Source organism: Coenobita brevimanus, chromosome 110 (genome assembly GCF_032717465.1).
Source record: "Coenobita brevimanus isolate Jiangsu-jjx chromosome 110, ASM3271746v2, whole genome shotgun sequence".
Classification (NCBI taxonomy): Eukaryota; Metazoa; Arthropoda; class Malacostraca; order Decapoda; family Coenobitidae; genus Coenobita; species Coenobita brevimanus.
Genome location: NC_137063.1, coordinates 3,853,707 through 3,873,758, shown reverse-complemented (window position 1 = coordinate 3,873,758; position 20,052 = coordinate 3,853,707). Strand labels below are relative to the sequence as shown.

At 40.4% G+C, this 20,052-nt stretch overlaps 1 protein-coding gene across 1 annotated transcript in view; it reads right to left on the bottom strand.

The window, feature by feature from the left end:
• The window catches only part of Hsc70-5 (Heat shock protein 70 cognate 5), a 43,565-nt gene extending 23,879 nt beyond the window's left edge, over positions 1 to 19,686 (bottom strand). Inside the window, exons 1-5 of the mRNA XM_080286153.1 lie at positions 19,551 to 19,686; positions 15,713 to 15,771; positions 9,277 to 9,422; positions 2,871 to 2,994; positions 2,150 to 2,351 (exon numbers count right to left, since the gene is read on the bottom strand). Of these exons, the coding sequence (XP_080142279.1) occupies positions 2,150 to 2,351; positions 2,871 to 2,994; positions 9,277 to 9,422; positions 15,713 to 15,771; positions 19,551 to 19,631 (612 nt within the window). The 5' untranslated portion in view covers positions 19,632 to 19,686. The remainder of the gene's footprint in view (positions 1 to 2,149; positions 2,352 to 2,870; positions 2,995 to 9,276; positions 9,423 to 15,712; positions 15,772 to 19,550) is intronic.
• Positions 19,687 to 20,052: the final 366 nt, after the last annotated feature.

The window sequence follows — 20,052 nt, the reverse complement described above, 5'->3', positions numbered from 1 at the left end:
CTATGAGAAAATGATCAAAATTTGGCACGCGACCAACCGCAGCGCCACTATTGTGTATGGCGAGGCAAGCAACTACCTCCGCTTCGTCCCAGTCTGTTCCCGCTACCCAGCTCTGTAGTGCATGCCTTCTGTACTCCGAGAATCTTTCGCATCTTGCATCATGCCACCCAAGCGTCCTTCACCTTCATCATCATTTGCGGAGCCTCTCAAGAAGAAGAAGCAACACCGAACCCTGACACTGACGCGCAAGCTCAAAATTATCAAGAGGCACAAGGAAGGCCAGGGCATGTGTGAGATCGGGCCTCACCTGTATATACCATACAGTACTGTTTTCTATTTTTTACTCAGTAATTTGAAAAATAAACAACTGCTTACAGTTCATTTAGCTTTTAATAACATTTCTACTGTAGATTTAAGAGCTTACAACCAGCCTAGTACAATACAGAGTAATTAGATGAGAGATTTTGGGGGGCTCCTGGAACACATCTCATCATTTTCTTAGGTTTCTTATGGAGAAAAAATGCTTCAATATACGAAAAATCGATATACAGCAAACTCGCCCCTAACGCGAGGGTTTCGTTCCAACCGTGGCGCGTTCAGTGCGAAACCATGGAAGTTTTAACTGCTCCTTATTTTGCTCCCTAGACCCCTTAAATGTGGTGTTCTGCTGTTATCTGCCATTGGTAATCAGTGTGAAGCACTTTAAGTGGTTAGAAGGTTTATTTAAAGTTATAACTTACAAATACAGTACTGCACAGCAAAACTTCAACACACAAATACGTAAACACAAGGCAACATTCCGATGCCGATTGGTTTCGGGACAATTCATCAAGTCAATTCGCCATCACAACAATAACAAGACAATTCGCCGTCATTAATGAAGACAGCTGTGGGTGATACTACAATATAATTCAAAGGCGAAATAAGTATATTCATAGAATGACGGGGAATCGTTCAGGGTGCGAATTGTCCTGGTGGGGAATCGTCCATGTTTTGACGGGGAATTGTCTGACAGCGAACTGACTTGACAGAGAACTGTCTCGGAACCCGCCAATCATGGGTAATCATATAAATCAGGTTAACTGGTTACAAGGCTTTATTTAATGCTTTAACTTTAAGTGCTTTAACTTACATACCAGAACAGTAAATATTTAACTTACAAATACAGTACCATGGAAAATCATTGCAGCAAATTTTTAATGAACAAATAAAAAAAGACAATATTCCGACGCCTATCAGGTGAACTGGTTATAAGACTTTATTTCTTGCTTTAACGTTATTTAATAGTACTTTAACATACATAAACTTACCAGAACAGTAATGTAAATATTTAACTTATAAATACAGTACCGTGGAAAAGCAGGACACCATCACGTAATCAAAACAAACCGTGCGTGGTGCTGCGCTGATGTTCGAGGGTTTGGCCTTTCAAAGGCCGCATTTCTTGCGTAAATTTATAGTTTTCGTAATGGTTCTTTAATCTTATGTTGTCTTATACGTATCCCAGCACTAACGGCATATAATTGCGAGCACGTTCGGCGAGATCGTGTTCGGGGCGATTTTTTACTGTATATACAAAAGATTTTAAAGGCACCTAACCCTTTCATTTATCAGGGACTCCATGTATTCTCAAATACTGGCATCACAACATGTGTACCAGAAATGTTAATCTAGAAACTAAGGAGTCATCTATCTATAGCCCGACGCCCTAATCCCGAAAGGGTGGCTGCAGACAAAATGCCTCCAAGTCACTCTGTCACTCACCATTTGACTACCCTCCCCCCAACTCACCCCTCCTCCCTCATATACCTCTCAACTCCATCCCTCCACCTCATCCTCGGTCTACCCCTCCCTCTCCCTCCCTCCTTCTAAGGAGTCATACGTGGAATAAAAAGTAAGGATTATGGCTAATGCAGTGCATTTCATTAGCTTGTGGCATTAATCAAGACAACTTGCAACTTTTCCTAACATCAAGAAAATAAAGAAGCAAGAAAATGTACAACTTTTCCAAACATTAAAATATAGTACAGTACTCCAATATGCCTACAGCTCACTTTTTAAATGGCTGGGGGGGAAGGAAAATAGTACGGTAATAAAATATAAATGCTAAATGATAAAACAGAACCCCCCCTCCAGTGCTTGCACACACCTGTCGCTGAGAATCGTTGAAATACGCTGGGACTGTGATAACTGCATTTTTGACTGGTGTACTCAGATAAGCCTCTCCAGTTTCCTTCATCTTCATCAAAACAAAAGCACCAATCTGGGATGGAGAGTAAAGCTTTCCATCATCTGCTTGTACCCACGCGTCACCATTGCTGGCCTTGACAATCTTGTATGACACAGTGTCTCTGGGAAAGGGTAAATGTTTGGTTCAAATATAGTTAAAAACTATTTAACCTCCAAGAGATTTTCCAAAGATGATTACAGTACAGGATACAGTAATCACCTTGCACCGGAAAGAATAAAGTAAGAAACACATCATAACTATGGTATTAAGCCACCCCATTGCAATGACAATCGTATTCTTGCAACCACAGACAATGTTAAAAAGCTCCTATTAAAGAAATGTTAATTAAGAACTCTAAATCCATAATTCAAAAAGTATGCTAATAACATGAATAAAATTGAAAATACAGCTGTACTAGAAACCCCTGAACTACAATATATTGTTCTAAAGTTGAATCAAATCTGGCAGAGGTGAAATTACAATGTCAATATACTAATGGGGCTCACCACACAGATGTCTGGGGAACAACAACAATAATTAAAAATAATAATAATGAATCAACATAATTAAAGGAATTCAGCAAAATGAAAAGAAATTCAAACATAGCCCAATGCAGCAAACTATGAATGTGAAGTAGTACCTGTCCTTAACAATCTCTTTGTCGTCATATCTTCGTCCAATCAAGCGCTTAGTGGCATAGAATGTATTGGTCGAGTTTGTAACTGCCTGGCGTTTTGCCTGAATACCCACCAACCGTTCACCATCTGAAAGTAAAAACTACATCATAATCATCCAGACCTCTTTTCCCTCCCCAAGGTGGGATGAGGCAGGGTCCAGAGCCACAGGCTTGATAGAATGAATACAGTACTAACCAATGTCTGTCCAAGTGATTGAACCACTCTTCCATTCAAGCTCCCAGAATCCTTGCTCCACCTGACAGGTCAAAACACACTCCACACACAGCTTCAGCTACCTGACAAAGGCTGTCCAACAACTGTTAAGTTATAAGACAGTGCAGAACCCTGATCATACACACTTCCACACGAGATTCATCCAGTCAGCTCAATTGTTTGTCAGTTTTCTGGCATCAACTGAACATAATATAAAAGCCAGTATTGCACCTGCTACCTACTATATACAGTATATAACCTTTGCCTAGGTAACTGACCCAAAACTGGATTTCTTCAATTATTTTTTTCACTGCCCAAACATCTTAACCACAGGTATGAACAGAAAAATATAACAATGCCCAATGGAATGGGACAAAATGCCCAATGGAATGGGACAAACAACTGTTCACTTAACATTCAGGCCTTTACTCCATTTACTCCATGCTGAACTTACATCAGGTAGTTGGGGGTGCCCATCATCCACTCACTCAGAGTAGGGATGCCTTATGATCTCTACACTAAGTGACAAGCCAAATGGTTTCCTGTACCCAGGAAACCATATACTACATGGGGTGGTAACCATATAACCGGGGTTTTCAACCAGGTTAAGTGTCCCGCAGCTTCGTCAATCTAAAATCACTTACTCATGGCAAATGTATCGGAGAGCCTCGGAGGGCCCAACCAAATGGGCAGATACACATGGCCATGTGGAATGTGAGAGGTGTGAATGAGGAAAGCAAGAGGGTGGAAGTAGTTAATGTGTTCAATAGTGCGAGATATGCCATGAGGGCACTGTGTGAAACAAAGATGAAAGGGTGTGAAGTGGAGGTGTGGGAGGGTGTAAAGTGTGTGAAGTCAGGCATGAATGGGCGAGGACGATGCAAGGAAGGAGTAGCTTTGTTGATGGATGAAGTGTGGCAGAGTGGAATGAGAGATTACAAATGTGTCAGCCTGAGATGTATGTATGGCAAGTTCAAATATGAGATGGTGAAAGCAGCAGTGATTGTAGCATATGCACCATGTGATGACAGGAGTGAGAGAGAGAGACAGGTTTGGGGATGAGCTGAATGAAGCAGTGGGAGAAATGCCCATGAGCTATAATCATAATGGGTGATATGAATGGAAGAGAAGGCAGTGGTCCTGATGACAATGGGCTGTAATGGAGTACCAGGAGAAAATGACAATGGGAAGCAACTTATGGACATGTGTCAGGGAAGGGGGTTGTGCATTTATAACTCGTATTTCAAACACAAAGATGCACATAAATATACATGGCATAGAGGGAAACAGGGACTGTGTTGAAAGGAGCCCGACTGATTAAGTGCTCGCAGGAAGGTTGATGCTGGGAATGGTTGCTGATACAAGGGCTGTGAGATGACGATGTGGAGGTCTGTCAATCGGTAGAGTGGTGGCCTGCAGTCCTACCAGACCCAGGTTCAAATCCCGGCTGGGGCAGGGAACAGTTTAAGGATCTGAATTTCATAAAATCAGACTTTACTGATCTACCTGAAGACCCGCCGACATGTCGTAAAAATACCCCCGCTAATACCAATACACCAGTCCTGTATGAGACAGCCCTAGCATGTATTCAATATGGACAGTGGGTGTTAGCATTGGTGACATGCAGAGGTGTATGGTATGTAGGAGGACTACTGGGCCTTGAGTGCAGGCTGTGAAGCCTATGCCCAGAGTTGGACACAAAAAAAAAAAAAAAAAAAAAAAAAAAAAAATGACTGCGGTATGCAAGATCACACTGAGAGGAATGAGGTGGACCAGGAGAGACAGGAGTAGTTACGGAGAAAGACTGAAAGTCGAAAAGCTGAGGATTAGAGAAATGGGAGATGAACACAGGGCCAAAGTACTGTAGGGAATGAGTAGGAATCAGTGAACTGAAATGAAATGGATCTGGACAGCCTGTGGAATGTATATAGGGACTACTTAGGAATGCTAAAGCGAGTAACAACAAAGAAGAAAAGTATGGCATGACAAGATGAAGAGGTTAAGTGAGCAGTGAAGGGAAAAGGGGAGAAGTGGCTAGAGTGGTTACGGAACAGGGGTTCAATTGGAACTCGGGGCTGTTCAGCCAGACTGCCTAGGGAACAACTACTACTACTACTACTACTGTATATTGAAAGCACGAAGCATGTAAAGAGACTAGTGAAGAGGAAAAAGGAGGTAAATGATGATCTAGGAAGAAAAATGAATGCAAATTACTCTGAAAATAAGAACTTATTCTGGAAAGAGGTGCGGAATTGTAGAAGTGAAAACGGAAAGAAAAGTGAAAGTGTGAAGGATGTAAGTGGTAGATTACTGACCAATGGGGATGAAGTACGGACCAGACGGAAAGAATATTTAGAAAGCCTGATCAATGGGAATGGATAGTGCAGAGCCACTGTAAACATGATTGGTTTGGGGGATGTGCAGACAAGGAATGTAGTGCCAGGAAACATGACACCTGCACAGGTGAAGAATGCTGGGAAGCAGCTGAAAGATGGGAAAGCACCTGGGGTTGATGAGGTGTATCCAGCGATGATTAAGTGTAGTAGAGAGAGCAGAAAGTACTTAAGAAGGCATGGATGAGTGAAACTGTGCCACCAGTGTGGAAAGAGGCTGTGATTGTACCCCTGTACAAAAATAAAGGTAAGTGAAGTGAATGCAAGAATTATCATGACATAAGCTTAGTGACTGTTGCAGGGAAGGTATATGGAAGAATGATTATAGAGAAAGTAAGAGGGATATCAGAAGTCCTAATGAGTGATGAACAGGGTGGCCTTAGGAGTGGAAGAGGATTTGTGCATCAAATATCTGCAGTGAGACAGATAGCAGAGAAGGCTTGTGAGAAGGACTATAAGGTGTTTATGGCATCTATGGATCTGGAAAAAGCATACAACAAATTAGACAGAGATGGACTGTGGACAGTTATGAGCATGTACAGTGTATATGTTATGCTGCTATGTGCCATCAAGAGTTTTATGATGGTAGTGAGGCATGTGTAAGGGCAAATGGGCATCTGAATGAGTGGTTTACGATCAATGTAGGCATGCGACAAGGTTCTGTGATGTCCCCATGGTTGTTCATTATCTATATCAATGGGGTGATGAGAAAAGTAAAAACACCAGTAATGGAGAGAGGGATGGCGTTGGTAATGAATGGTGATGGATGGAGTATCTCAAATTTGTTGTATGATGATGATGCAGTACTAATTGCAAATACTGGGTAAGAACTTGGCAGACTAGTGCAGAGTTTTGTTGATGTCTGTGAGCATCAAGCCTTGTGAGCAAATGTACAAAAGCATAAAGTAATGGTAATCGAGAGAGAAGGTAACTCCCAGTGTGATGTTACAGTGAATGGAGAGAGACTGGAATTGGTGAGGGGACCTGGGTAGTGATTAAAAAAAAAAAATGGAAAATGTGCAAAAGAAGTTGAAAGTAGAGTGACAGAAGGAAGAAAAGTAGCTGGTGTTATGAAGGCCTTGATAAGAAGCAGAGGCTTGAGTGTTGCAGCTGAACGAGGCTTACATGAAGGAGTTTTAGTGCCAACTTTAACATATGGTTGTGAGACTGTGGTAGCATAAAAATTAAGTCAGGAGTGACAGCAGTGGAGATGGGACTGCTGAGGAATGTATGTGGAGTACAGAGAGTGGATAGGATATGAAATAATGTGATTCGTGAAAGATGCGGAGTGAGGAAGTACTGGTATGTGGACACCAGAATCGAAGTGTGTACTGAGATGGTATGGTCATGTGGTGTGAAAGGATAACAATAGTGGTGAAAAAGGTATATCTGAGCGAATACAAGGAGGGAGGAGGCGAGGTATGTCAAGGAGAAGGTGGAGGGATGTGGTGGATGACTGTTGAGTCTGTGAGGAAGAGATGTCAGTGAGGCTATGGGACTGACAAGATATCAAGCTGGCTGGAAGAATGTTGTGAGAAGAAGTTCATGATCAGGGATCTGGTACCCCTTTTTAATGTGATAGCGTCCAGATTGACTATCAGATACGTTTATGTGAAGCTACAGAATGTGGTTAAAGTTTTATGACGTATCAGAGCCTGGATTCCAGGGTCTGAATGATCAGTTAATGGAAGCGTAGCCCACTGGAGTGGGCAAACTTGGTCTGTCTGGATGTTGCTACTCCTCACCCTACCCTAGGGTGGGAAAGGAGGTCTGGATGATGATGATGATGAATAAACTTCTATTTTATTCTCGTTACCTAGAGACTATTCAACTAAAGGAGAACAGCTTGCAGAAAGGGTTCATTAAAGCTATATCTAACCTCTTCAGTTCATAGTCTCCTCCAAAATCAAGACAGTTATTTTATAAAAATAATAATTAAAATGGGGAAGAAGGGGAGAGGCTACCAGGTTGAAGAGGATACAAATCTTAGCTCCCTTGCTCCACAGTAAAAGCCAACCATACTGAGTTTATTACCTTGCTCAACCCACAAGGTTGACCAGGGCTTGTATCAATGTTGAGGGTTCTAGAAAATGTACATGGAAGAATTTTAATAGATTAAACAGGAACTGTACATCAAAAGATGAAAAGGGTGGTTTTATGAGCGGTACAGGATGTGTGGAACACATGAATGGCACTCAAAAGTTATCTGAATAATTCTGGCCGAATATATATTAAGAACCACAAATGATATGCCTGGTACTGATACTGTGTGCTTTATATGATGCAGAAACTAGTAAAGCTTTGCAAATTTCAGATTTCTGGGTTAGCTTAAAAGAAAATGGCGACTCCAGAGAAGCAAGCTTCTATATCAGATAATCGATATCAACACAACTTCCACACACATGGAAGGAAAACAAACACAGTAAAATAGTATCTAACAGTAGTGAAATTCCAGATACTTGTAGTGTCCTGAAACGGAAGAGGTCCAGTTGACTAAACGTAAGACCACATACCATTGCACAAGTGTGTGGATCATTTGAAAAGATCCTGAAAATCAATGTGCCTGGTAATGACAGAATTTAGATTACCAACCACCACTTTCTTTATTGCTTCACATACTCTCATCCTACCGATCTCTTCCTCCCTACTCACCTCTGTTCTCCCACCAATTCCCCAACCACTTACATTTGCACTACCCTAAGTCCCCAACCAATTACACTTGCACTACTCCTAACTCAACAATTTCTAAAAGCATCCTCTCCAATTGCTCATTTTCTCTCCTTCACCACCAACATTCTGCCAGACATTTTGTTCAACTGAGGAGAGACCATCAGGGTAAAAGGGTAGGTCAGAAAGCTTGAGTTTACCCTTTCAACCCTAGGATGTACAACTGCCTTCATTTAAATGTACTACAGAGGGTGGAAGGTGGATGTGACATCAGTTTATTTCTTTACACACGTCTCAGGTGGAGCAGCTCCAATATGGTGAACATACCAGGACTACTCTATTTGTGACACAGCACTGTATACTTTGAGGGGATGGTATAAGTTATATCATGCCAATGCCTCTCATTCAAGCTTACTACAATGCCAATAGGGGGATGTGGATGCTCAGTGATCATAAAGACATGCTGCTCAGGTCCAAATTGGACCTCATTTAATAAATAATGCCAACAGGGGGATGTGGGTGTTGAGTAATCATATGCTGATCATGGTCTAAACTGAACCTCAATGAATCAGATCGAACTGCAAGATGGTCTGTCTGGATCATCAATAGCTGAAGTCAAGTTATTGTCCGGCAGATTTAGTGACCTTCAGTCTCTTAGTGCCAGATTTCTTACAGACCCATAATAAATCTCCTCCTAAGAAAGGTATGGTTCTAAAGTAGATCATTCTTGGACTGACCATAGAGAATGAATTGTGATTCATTCTGTCGTTAAGTAACACAATTATAATTTGATACAGAATTTTTAACATCAAAAAAAGATGCACAGTAACAATTATCTCACCAAATATGGATAATGGAAAAATGTTTACAACCCCTTCTAAAAATTCATTTATACATACAGTCATAAAATACCATTCTTAATGCTTCCACCAACAACTACCGTACATTTATATACACTACCAACACAAAATTCATGCACCTCCCATATCAAATAACTTCTATTTGATATACTGTATCATAAGCATGCTTAAATTTGAAAAACAGAAGAAAATATCCCCATACTGTTTTTTTTTAAGTAAACTGTAACACTTCTCACCTTTCGTAAATGCCACAACTGATGGAGTAGTGCGATCACCCTCAGCATTTGTTATAACTTTGGCAGCCTTTCCTTCCATTACAGCCACACAAGAATTAGTCGTTCCTAAATCTATCCCAATAACAGCTCCCTTTACACCGTCTGATCTGCAGAGCACAACATCAATAGGTAAAAATCTTGCCAACACCACAGCAGCTATGGATTTCCAACACATGATTACTGGCATCAACCAGAAAAGTTAAAAAATTGGTGAAGGGGTAAACAAAAGAATCCCAAAGCCTGACATATACCCCAAATGCTGCTACTTTTCACTGCTGAAGAAAATAGTTTGGTACCACTCTGAATATGTACTGGTATTATCTTGTGAGGTAGTTTTTATTCCTTTAAAAGATTTCCACTGCAGCATAAACACACCCAACATCTGCAGAACATTTCAGAGAAACACCACCATGGTAATGATTACACATGAAACCCTTTCAACCAAAAGTTGCCATCTCATTTTTCCCATGGATAATCCTAACTTCCTCCAGTTTGGGAAATGACCACTAAACTACTCTGTTGCTACTTCAGTCATGTGTGAAAATATCAGAACATTTCTGATTAGCATACATTTCAGCACAATGCAAGTATGTGTTCAGGTTCAGTGCCAAATACCAACCCTACTGGTGTAATGACTTTTTGACATACAAGAATTTCACACAGCTGGAGAGTGTGCCTGGCAATAATTGGGTGGGATGGGCTAGGATGACAGTGTAGTAGGGTACGGCAGGGGCAATATATGGTTTGAACTGTGAGTGTTGTACATCATAATCAAAGTGAAATGAATGAGATGGATGGGGAGAGTGGTAGAATATGACAGGAGAAATATGACCTGTGGAGATGGAGGTTGTAGCATGTTTGAGGGTTAGGTATGGGTGAGCAGGAGTAACATGGGGGGACAGGACTGACCAAGTATTCTCTATGACAATGGATGCTGTGTAAGGGACAGTGCAGATGGCAGTAAGGTGAATGGATGAAAGAAAATACATTACAGGTGAGCTGGAATGGTGGTGCAGTATGACTTTAGCAATACACTTTGCAACATTAGGCACTGTAAGTTGGACATTATCAACGTGTTTTAAAATTTTATCCATGCTGAACAAGAAAGTAGCACACGCTGTTCTCATATCCCTCACATCTCATTACATGGGTATAAAAAGGGAAAAAAAAAAAAAAAATTCAAACAAACGATTTGGAAATAATGATAAAGACAAATATGGAAGAATATAAGAAAAGCAGAGCTGAGAGGGCACATGATAAGACTAGAAAGCAAATACTGTAAAAGGTATGGTAATGACAAGAGAAGCAATTTAACACAGCTGGATAAGGGAGTTCAGTATGGAAGAAATAGTAACGATAAAACATGTCAGTTAAAGTGGGCTATAAATGGGCCATATAAGAAGACAAGTACACTCAATCCTTGAGTAACACGTGGTTGGGTAACACGTTTTTGTTCTAACACGGTCAGTATATTAAGACAAGTCAACACGCGGAAAAACTTGAGCTCACGGAAAAATTTGAGCTCACGTGGGAAGTCAGCTGGCCTGGCAACTAAATTTGAAAGTCGCGCGCGATGACATCACCCACTAAACTCTGGGTACCTTTCCTGGGCGCATGTTTCCATTCGGTATGGGTATTTATCTCAATATCACATCCATCCACCTCAGCCAAGCAGCCCTAGTGGTATAGGTTAGATGTTACATTTAGCGCTTCCCAACACATTTCCAACTAACTAAGCATAAGGTTATCGGTCCTTTCTTGCGCCTCACCTAATTCTACCCCACACTCATAATGGGTTTCGTAGTTTTAAGGGACGAAATGGAACAAAAATGTTTCCTAATTAGAAAAAAAAAAAATACTTTCATCCATGTACAGTATTCTCATAAGTTAGTGTTCAGTTCCACATATTTCATTAGAATTTGTGCTTCCCAACACATTTTGGACCGACTGAGCATACGGCCATAAAATCCTTTCTCGCCTCACGCTGACCTTACCTCAATCATGGGTTTCGCAGTTTTAGGGGACAAAATTGAACGAAAATGTTTGCTAATCAGAAAAAAAAAAATTACTTCCATCCATATTCTCTCGTAAGGTAGCGTTCAGTTCCACATTCTTCGCTCTTCTTCCTGATACAGCAGTCTTATAATTTTCGGATTACTTCTGGGTGGTAAGAAAACGTTTCACACTAAATCTGTTTCCCCGTTGTTTTTAGCTGTGTTCCACTGAGTCAACTCATTTGACTCATCAGGGTTACGGCGAAAGGGCCTGTCCTAAGTGTTTAACTACACTTGACCTAACCTAGCTTAACTAAACCTAATAATTTAACCTAATCTAACCTAGCATCCAGTTGGGAAATTGGAAGACGAAAACCACTTTTGAGTACGTCGACAATCATAGGTACAGCTTAAGGAACGTGATGATAAAAAGTGGGAAGTTTTTCAGCACGGTGGTAATTTATCACCCTGAAAATAGTCAGAAAAACACCGAAAACAAACTGGAGGAATATGAATTTAATTGGTAAGGTCCTTCTACTGCTTTAAGTAAAGCGTACGTTTACTAAAATGGCAAAAAAGTATGGCGTATATGAAAGCACCATCATAACGATTTGGAAGGACCAGGAGAAGATAAAAGATCATGCATAGGAAGTGATGTGAACCTTGTAGCTGTGAAAATTTATATTTGTCCTGAAGCTGAGAGGCTTAGGCCTATAGGGTGCTATGTGGAGCATCAGAGAAATTCTCATTTTTACTCCTCCTTACCACTTTACCCCACATAAATTACCCCACTTATACGCACCATCAGGTAAAACAGTGAAGGGGATATAATTATTGTAATTAAGAGGATCAGTGGTATTAGAAATAGCATTAACAAACAAGTCGAGATGAGTACCCGTGTTGATACGTAGCTTCCCGGCACTCATCCCCCATCCCCCACCGATAATGTTGTCAAAGTTTTGCTTTCTCGTATCACGTGGCCTTCGGGAGAGACGTTAGGCCGTATGGTTAGACTAAAATTTATGGTTCTGGCAGTTTTAGGGGATGAAATGCAACAAGAATGTTTGCAAACCAAAAAAAAAAAAAAAAGCACTTTCATCCATGTGTTCTCCTGAGTTAGCATTCCGTTTCACATTCTTCATTTGGTATCTATTATCCCAACACATTTCGGACTGACTGAGCAGTTCAGCCATATGCTTAGTCTGTCCAAAGAATGTGAAATGGAATACTAACTCACGAGAACACAAGGATGAACATAATTTTTTCTGGGTGGCATAAATTTTCGTTCTATTTCGTCCCCTAAAACTGTCAGACCCATAAATTTTTGTCTAACCATACGGCCTAAGGTCTCTCCTGAAGGCCACATGATACAAGGCGAAACTTTGACAGCAACACTGGGGGTGAGGGGCAGGAGGAAAATACCGTGGAGCTACGTATCAACGAAAGGGTACCCAGCTCAACTTCTGTTTTTGTTAATGCTATTTTTAATACCATTGATGTTTTCAATTACAATAGTTATATCTCACTGTTTTACCTGATGGTGGGTGCAAGTGGGGGTAATTTACATGGGGTTAGGTTGTATGAAGGGGTAAAAGTGGGAGTTATGGAAAGCTGCCAGAACACACTGTACCATTATACATGTAAACATATTGTCTAAGTGACGCGGATTTGAGTACCACGGTCCTTGTCCAGTCCCTATTGCACGCGGTACTCGAGGTTTGAGTGCACTGCTGACACACAAGCATAATGACAAGATGTGTCAAGAAAATTTATGGAAATGAAAATACAGTACTGCTGAATCATAAATTTAGTGTGATTAACTTAAGATATCGATTTTTGACCACATCATAATATATACCAGGTTGCAATTTTCAACGGGTCGAGGCTGGAGTTTGGGATTCTAAAAGCATCTAGGGTTACCTGGTTTCTGTCCGCAAACACAGTCTGGCTACACAGAACCAAAAAATTACAGCCGCCAATCAAAACAAAGAGGGGTTGTAGTAAAAGATCAATTGATGGAAAGATCATGGTCATTATTTGTGCTAAACTGGTTATACAGTAATCTCTCAATTATTCGGCGTCATTCACCCAACCCCCAAGCCGAATAATGTGAAATGGAGAGAGACTGGAATTGGTTAGAGCGTTCAAATACCTGGGTAGTGATAAAAAAGAGAGGAAAATGTGCTAAAGAAGTGGAGTAGAATGACAGAGAAGAAAAGTGGCCTGTGATATGAAGGTCTTGAAAAGGAGCAGAGGCTTGCGTGTTGCTGCTGTGCGAGGCTTGCATGAAGGAGTGTTAGTGCCAACTTTAACACACTGATGTGAGACTACGGTGTGACACGAAAATGAAAAGTCGAGTAAGAGCAGTGAAGATGGGACTGCTGAGGAATGTGTATGGGGTACACAGTGTGGATAAGATACAGAATAATGTGATTCATGGAAGAAGCAGAGTGAGGAAGTCTGTGGACAACAGAATCAATGACAGTGTACTGAGATGGTTTGGTCATATGGGGAGAATGGATGACAATAGTGTTGAAAAAGGTATATCCGAGCAAATTTAAAGGAGGGAGGAGGTGAGGTAGGCCAAGAAGATGGTGGAGGGATATGGTGAATGTGTTTGTGAGGAAGAGAGGTATGGAAGTCGGTCAGGCTAGGAAACTGACAAGAGATCAAGCTGGCTGGATGAATGTTATAAGAAGCGCATGACCAAGGATTTGGCACCCTTTTCAACGTGTCAGTGTTCGGATTGACTATCAGATACATTTATGTGAAGCTACAGAATGTGGTGAAAGTTTTTGGCGTATCAGATAGGGCCAGGATTCCAGGGGCTTGAACTGTGAGTGAATGGGAGCATGGCCAGCTGAATTGGGCAGAAGGGACTGCTGAGGAATGTGTGTGGGGTACAGAGAGTGGATAGGATACAGAATAATGTGATTCATGGAAGATGCGGAGTGAGGAAGTCTGTGGACACCAGAATCAAAGAGAATGTACTGAGAAGGTTTAGTCATGTGGGGAGAATGGATGACAATAGTGTTGAAAAAGGTGTATCTGAGCAAATTTAAAGGAGGGAGGTGAGGTAGGCCAAGAAGAAGGTGGAGGGATATGGTGAATGAGTTTGTGAGGACGAGAGGTATGGAAGTTGGTCAGGCTAAGAAACTGACAAGAGATCGAGCTGGCTGGATGAATGTTGTAAGAAGCAAGGATTTGGCACCCCTTTTTAAAGTGACAGTGTTCAGACTGACTGTCGGATACATTTATGTGAAGCTACAGAATGTGATGAAAGTTTTTGGCATAACAGATAGAGCCAGGATTCCAGGGGCTTGAATGATCAGTGAATGGGAGCATGGCCAACTGAACTGGGCAAACTCGGGCTGTCTGGAGTTCCAGATGACGATGAATTTGAAAAAATAGACACTGAGTGAATGAATGTGAAGTTAACAGCCGTGTGCACTGTGTACCCTTTCAGTTAGGAAGTAAGACGCATCAGTCCCAATCTAGCCTGCACCAGAACACGTGAACAGCAGCATCATATTGCATGCTGCATTATTTACAGGCAATATAACATTGAAAAAGAGTGTAAATAAAGGCATCAACTGAACAGTTGTGCAAGTATCAGTTATATGCATTCCATGCATTCATTAATTTACAATAAAATGTATTTATTTGCCACTGGACATGAAACAGGACAAATGAAAATAACCTAGTGGATCATGACTACTTTCACAAGGGCATGAACAAAAAATCAATTACCTAACCAAATTTCACAGAAAATAACTATGCTAGGTGACAAGAGCAGGAAATAAAAGATAATGCATGACAACTAAAAATTACAACAAGCAGATACAAACACACAAATCGTTGATAGGACACGGACGAAAGTGGCAGCTGGGAGCTGCCTGCATGCAGGTGATCAGCTAATTCCAGCTTCAATATTATTTTTAGCATCTGCACATGACTTCTTTATGATGTTGTTGTTAATCATCCAATGGCAAGTAATTATTCATCTGGTAATACGTTACTGCATATTGGAGGTGAGGTAGTGGAAATGGTATCTTACAATTATTTTGTCTGGATTGTTTTATGTTAACAATGAAAAGACAAAAATTAAACAGAAGAATGCTTTTATTTGTTATCGATCACTCTTAGCACCAACTCGTTTTCTCCATAAGAAGTCCATTTAAATTTAGATGACAAATTTTGCAAGATTTTCACAGCACCAAATGGTGTCTAATGTTGAGATTCCAGTGTATACTGATTAAAAAAAGAAAGAAAGAAAAAAAAAAATCAGGTGACCAAAGTAAATGAAAAAAATAAAATTCAGAAGTCTGTCAAATGATACAGGTAAGATGTACAGATTATGAGAGTACACCCAGCCATTAGTATAAAAATCACTTGATACATACTTGTATCTGGTCTGCATCCTGAAGTCATCCCTCCTGGCCAAGATGCCCTGTGCAGATGTCTGCAAAAAGAATACAGTGTGGTACATACAGCTGGTATCTGAAAAAAGCTGCAAAGGATCCAGCAAAAAAAACATAGGAAATTGCAGTCCAAAATAACTGTTCTCTGGGACAGGTACGTGAAGGTGAGACGTAATCATACCAACACTTGAATGCCTGCTCAGTTGGTTGCTAATATATGACCAGATGATGTATGACAAAACATCATTTAACTGTTTATTATTCGGTACTGTACACTTTTACAAGTTCTAACATTTGCAGATACTGTACTTATCTGGTAAAGAACACACTTTGAGCATAAAAAACTTGAGTGAAGCCATTCCTACATGTGGGCAAATGAACTCAAAATGTGAGCAAAAGGACTCAAGGGCAAATTGACTGGTAACATTGAAAACACACAACAGACCCAGTTCCAGCCCTCCGATTGGCTGAAGCAGAACCGTAATGCATAACAAATGCATACTGCCTACGACCATAATGAACCACCAAAACAAAACTCATCACTCTGAATGGACGAAACAAAGACACTCACAGCATATTACACACAACATATAATTTAATTGCAGAAGAAAGTTGGGTGAAACTGCAGGAGAGTTCCCATGAATAAAATCTACAGCTATATATTTATCTCAACAAACTATAACATTTACCACTGTCATATTTTAAAAAGTTTCAGAAATGCCTAAGTATGACAACTATAAACCCACCTGTTTTATATGCAAACCACGGCATGCTGTCAACAACCACGTCGGATTTTTAGGTATTCAGGTTCATAGTCAATCCATCACTAATTGTCTGTCCCTACTAACCTAACCTAGTCTGTATCAACAACATAGGAAGTGAGGGATTAAGCATTACCTCAGTCCATGGATGATGTAAAGCCTTCCTGTCTCTAAGGTTACACTATGATAGTGTCTATTTCCCCTTTCTTACTTTCCTATAAAATGTCAACACCAGTTTTTCTATACTGCATGGTGTTCCTTCTTTTTCTTGCCAGCTTTGGCTGGAGTGTGGGGGAGAAGTTTCTTCTTTGCTATCCTTCTCATTTTAGTAGTTCAGTTAGCCTACTCTTTTAGGAGCTGCCTAGCATGGGCCAACTGGTCTACTGCAGTTATCCTCTCTACTTACCGGTATGTTTAACCTAACAATGTATTACCTAACCTAACCTAACTCAACTCTACCTAACCTGACCTAATCCAACCAAACCTAACCTAACTAATGTGAATGCTTTGGGGACAAATGAGTTTCAGGTCCAAATCAACCCATTTCACTCTGCAGGATGCCACTGTGAATGTCAACAAACCTAACTTTGTGCTTGAGTAACATGTTATTTTCGCAGAATTTAGATGTCAAAAATGAATTACCAGTACACAATCTTTAGTAACATGAATGGTATTGCTACAGAATCTGGGTGTCATAAATGAATTTACAATTATGAAAGATAATCTATCAAATTTTTCAGTTGTCAACGTCAGATTTCCTGCAGTTTATCCGATAGAATTCTGCAACAAACTTACTCAAATTATTATATCTTAGGAATCTGGTGTCATGGTTTTGTAAACGCTGTCCAATTTCGGTAAACAGATGCCTCCTACTTTGAGCAACACCTGATCAATTTTTGGTAAATCACATCACTCAATGTCGAAACAAAAAATATTTTTTCTGGTCTATTTTAGTGTGATCTGAATCAGTTTGAGTTTCATATCTGTCGGAAATCACCCATTTTGGAGATCGGCCTACCCAAGACTATCTCCAGAACAAGTCAATTACAATAAAAAATGAAGGAAAAAATATTCAAATCACACTAAACAACCAGTAATCATATTTCTAACAAACTAATTACCTTACCTTAAATGTTATCATCAGAGTCCCTCATCCAGGACCCTCACACCAGGAAGAGGCCGCTGGGGATATTGCATCCTCTGATGATGACATTTATGGTAAGGTTAGGTTAGGTTACACTACGTTAGGTTAGAAATGCGGTTTTCTGGTTAGGTTAGGTTACACTACGTTAGGTTAGAAATGTGGTTTTTTAGTTGTTTTAGCGTGATTTGAGTGTTTTCTTCCTTCATTTGTCGGAATTCACTTGTTTTGGAGATAGTCTTGGGTAGGCCTATCTCCAAAATGGGTGATTTCAGACAAAAATGAAGCTCAAAATCATTCAAATCACACTAAAATCAACCAGAAAAAATATTTTTTGTTTCAAAATCCAGTGATGTGAACTACCGAAATGCTAATCCCCAAAAAACGAGTGATGGCCTCGTATTCCGTCAGAACACACCCACTACAAGAGGAAGCCATCGTGCAACTGACTGAACAAACAAATATTTGAAGATATGCAAACTGTGTCAGCAATTAGATTGGCCTGCATTTTGGCCAATTTTAATCTCACTGGCTGTAAGGTCCGGGGAATACATAGTCACATGATGTCACAACCAAGAGCTGCTCATGGCAGCGGGAAAGAGCTCCATGTAAGTTTGAAATTGAAGGAAGATCGGAGGTAATTAATTATAGGATTTTCATGTTAAATATACATTTCCGAAAACAAGTTTATAGTGGAACAGAATCAAAATAAGGTGGTCCACAGACCACAACATGGCTGTCAGATTTCCTGGATCGGCCGGTGATTTACCGAAAATTAATTCAGCAACCAATCAGATCTTCCTGATAGTCTATTATATATGTAGGGGAGGGGCAGTAAATTAATATTTCACATTAACCTTAAGTGGTAGGTGGTGGCGACCAACATCCACTCACTTCATGTAGTGCTGCCTACTTCTTCCTTAGCCTTTATCATTCTTTTTCTGTGTCTGACCTCCTCTCTTCCTATTTCTCCCATCTTTCCTGTCACTTCTTATTGCTTTTCTTTCCATTACAGGTGGCTTTACATTGAATGACAAGCCAAATGGTTTCCTGTAAGCCAAGAAACCATTTACAACGCTGGGTGGTAACCACATAACCAAACCATTCGTGCTCCCTACGTGTCAAGTGGGTTGGTGGAGGGTTAGTGCCCCTCCCTGTAAAACAAATAACTCAAGAGTCAAATGGCCACCCCTTACGGGATAATGGCGTCTGGCAATAGAGAGATAGAACATTTTTTTTACATATTCCTTCCTCTATCAACTGTTATTCTAGTGTAATGGCAGACACTTCCAACTTGTGTCCCAGTCACCTTTTAGTACCTCTTCCTAACCTTACATTTTAACCTAACTTAACCAACATCTGAGCAAGTCCACCATTACAAACACTTGTTAAGTATAGGGGGGAAAAAGGGAAAAAAGGGGAAAAAAAAAAAGTCAACAGAACACAACTGCTTACTCCCATGAACATGGAAAAATACAGAAAACAAACTGGAGAAATAACATTTGAGTTGGTAAGGCACTGTTGCTTTAAAAACGTACCCCTACCCCAACTCCAACCTGTTTTAATCATCCTGTGAAAGATCCATTTGAAGACCAAGTTTAGAAGATCTACTCACGTGGGGTATAAATAATTTTCGTAACATAATTATGTAACAAATTCCCTTGTTTCCCTGAAGGTCACTACACAACCAGGAATCTCGCACCTTAAATCAAACCTATACTTTATTTTTCACAATACACAATGTCAGTACTTTTCCACCTAGACCAAAGAGTGCTGCTAAATAACCTCCACACAAGAAGTAAACAGGGAGTTATCAAACATCGTCTGCTGCCGGCGCCATGGTGTCGTCTGCCGCCTCCACTCAATGGTTAAACAATTTTGCTGATAATTACCATTTACAAACCCTAACATTTCTTACCTGTTGGAGGAGTCGAGCTCCATGAGTCTTTGAGTGCAGTGCGCACAAATTGGTAGCCAATAATCTCGCCTTAGACATCATCTTGTCAACCTGTGAGGACGTTTGTTGAAGCAGCTGACCCCACGTGTGTGGCTGATGCAAGTGAACAAGCGTCCTTCTCCAGAACCTTCCCATGGCGTGTGGTTCCTTACCAAACAGTGTACCAGCAAGCAGTTTAAATATTTATTGCGCCTTATAAAGGCCAATAATTTAAAATTTGAATAAAAATAATATATATTTACATCCACGATCCATTTTAAATTATATGATGTAATTACACTTGCTCAAGATATAAAGTAATTTGCCTCATCCTAGCAAGCTAATAAGTGAAACAGTGATGTATTGAATTTTTAAAACCAACTATAATGACAATCGACTGAGCAAATAAGGTGATGTAAGGAAGGCTGTAAAGAAGATGGGTTCTAGGGTTACAGTGGAGTACCACTTTTGGTACAGTAAATGT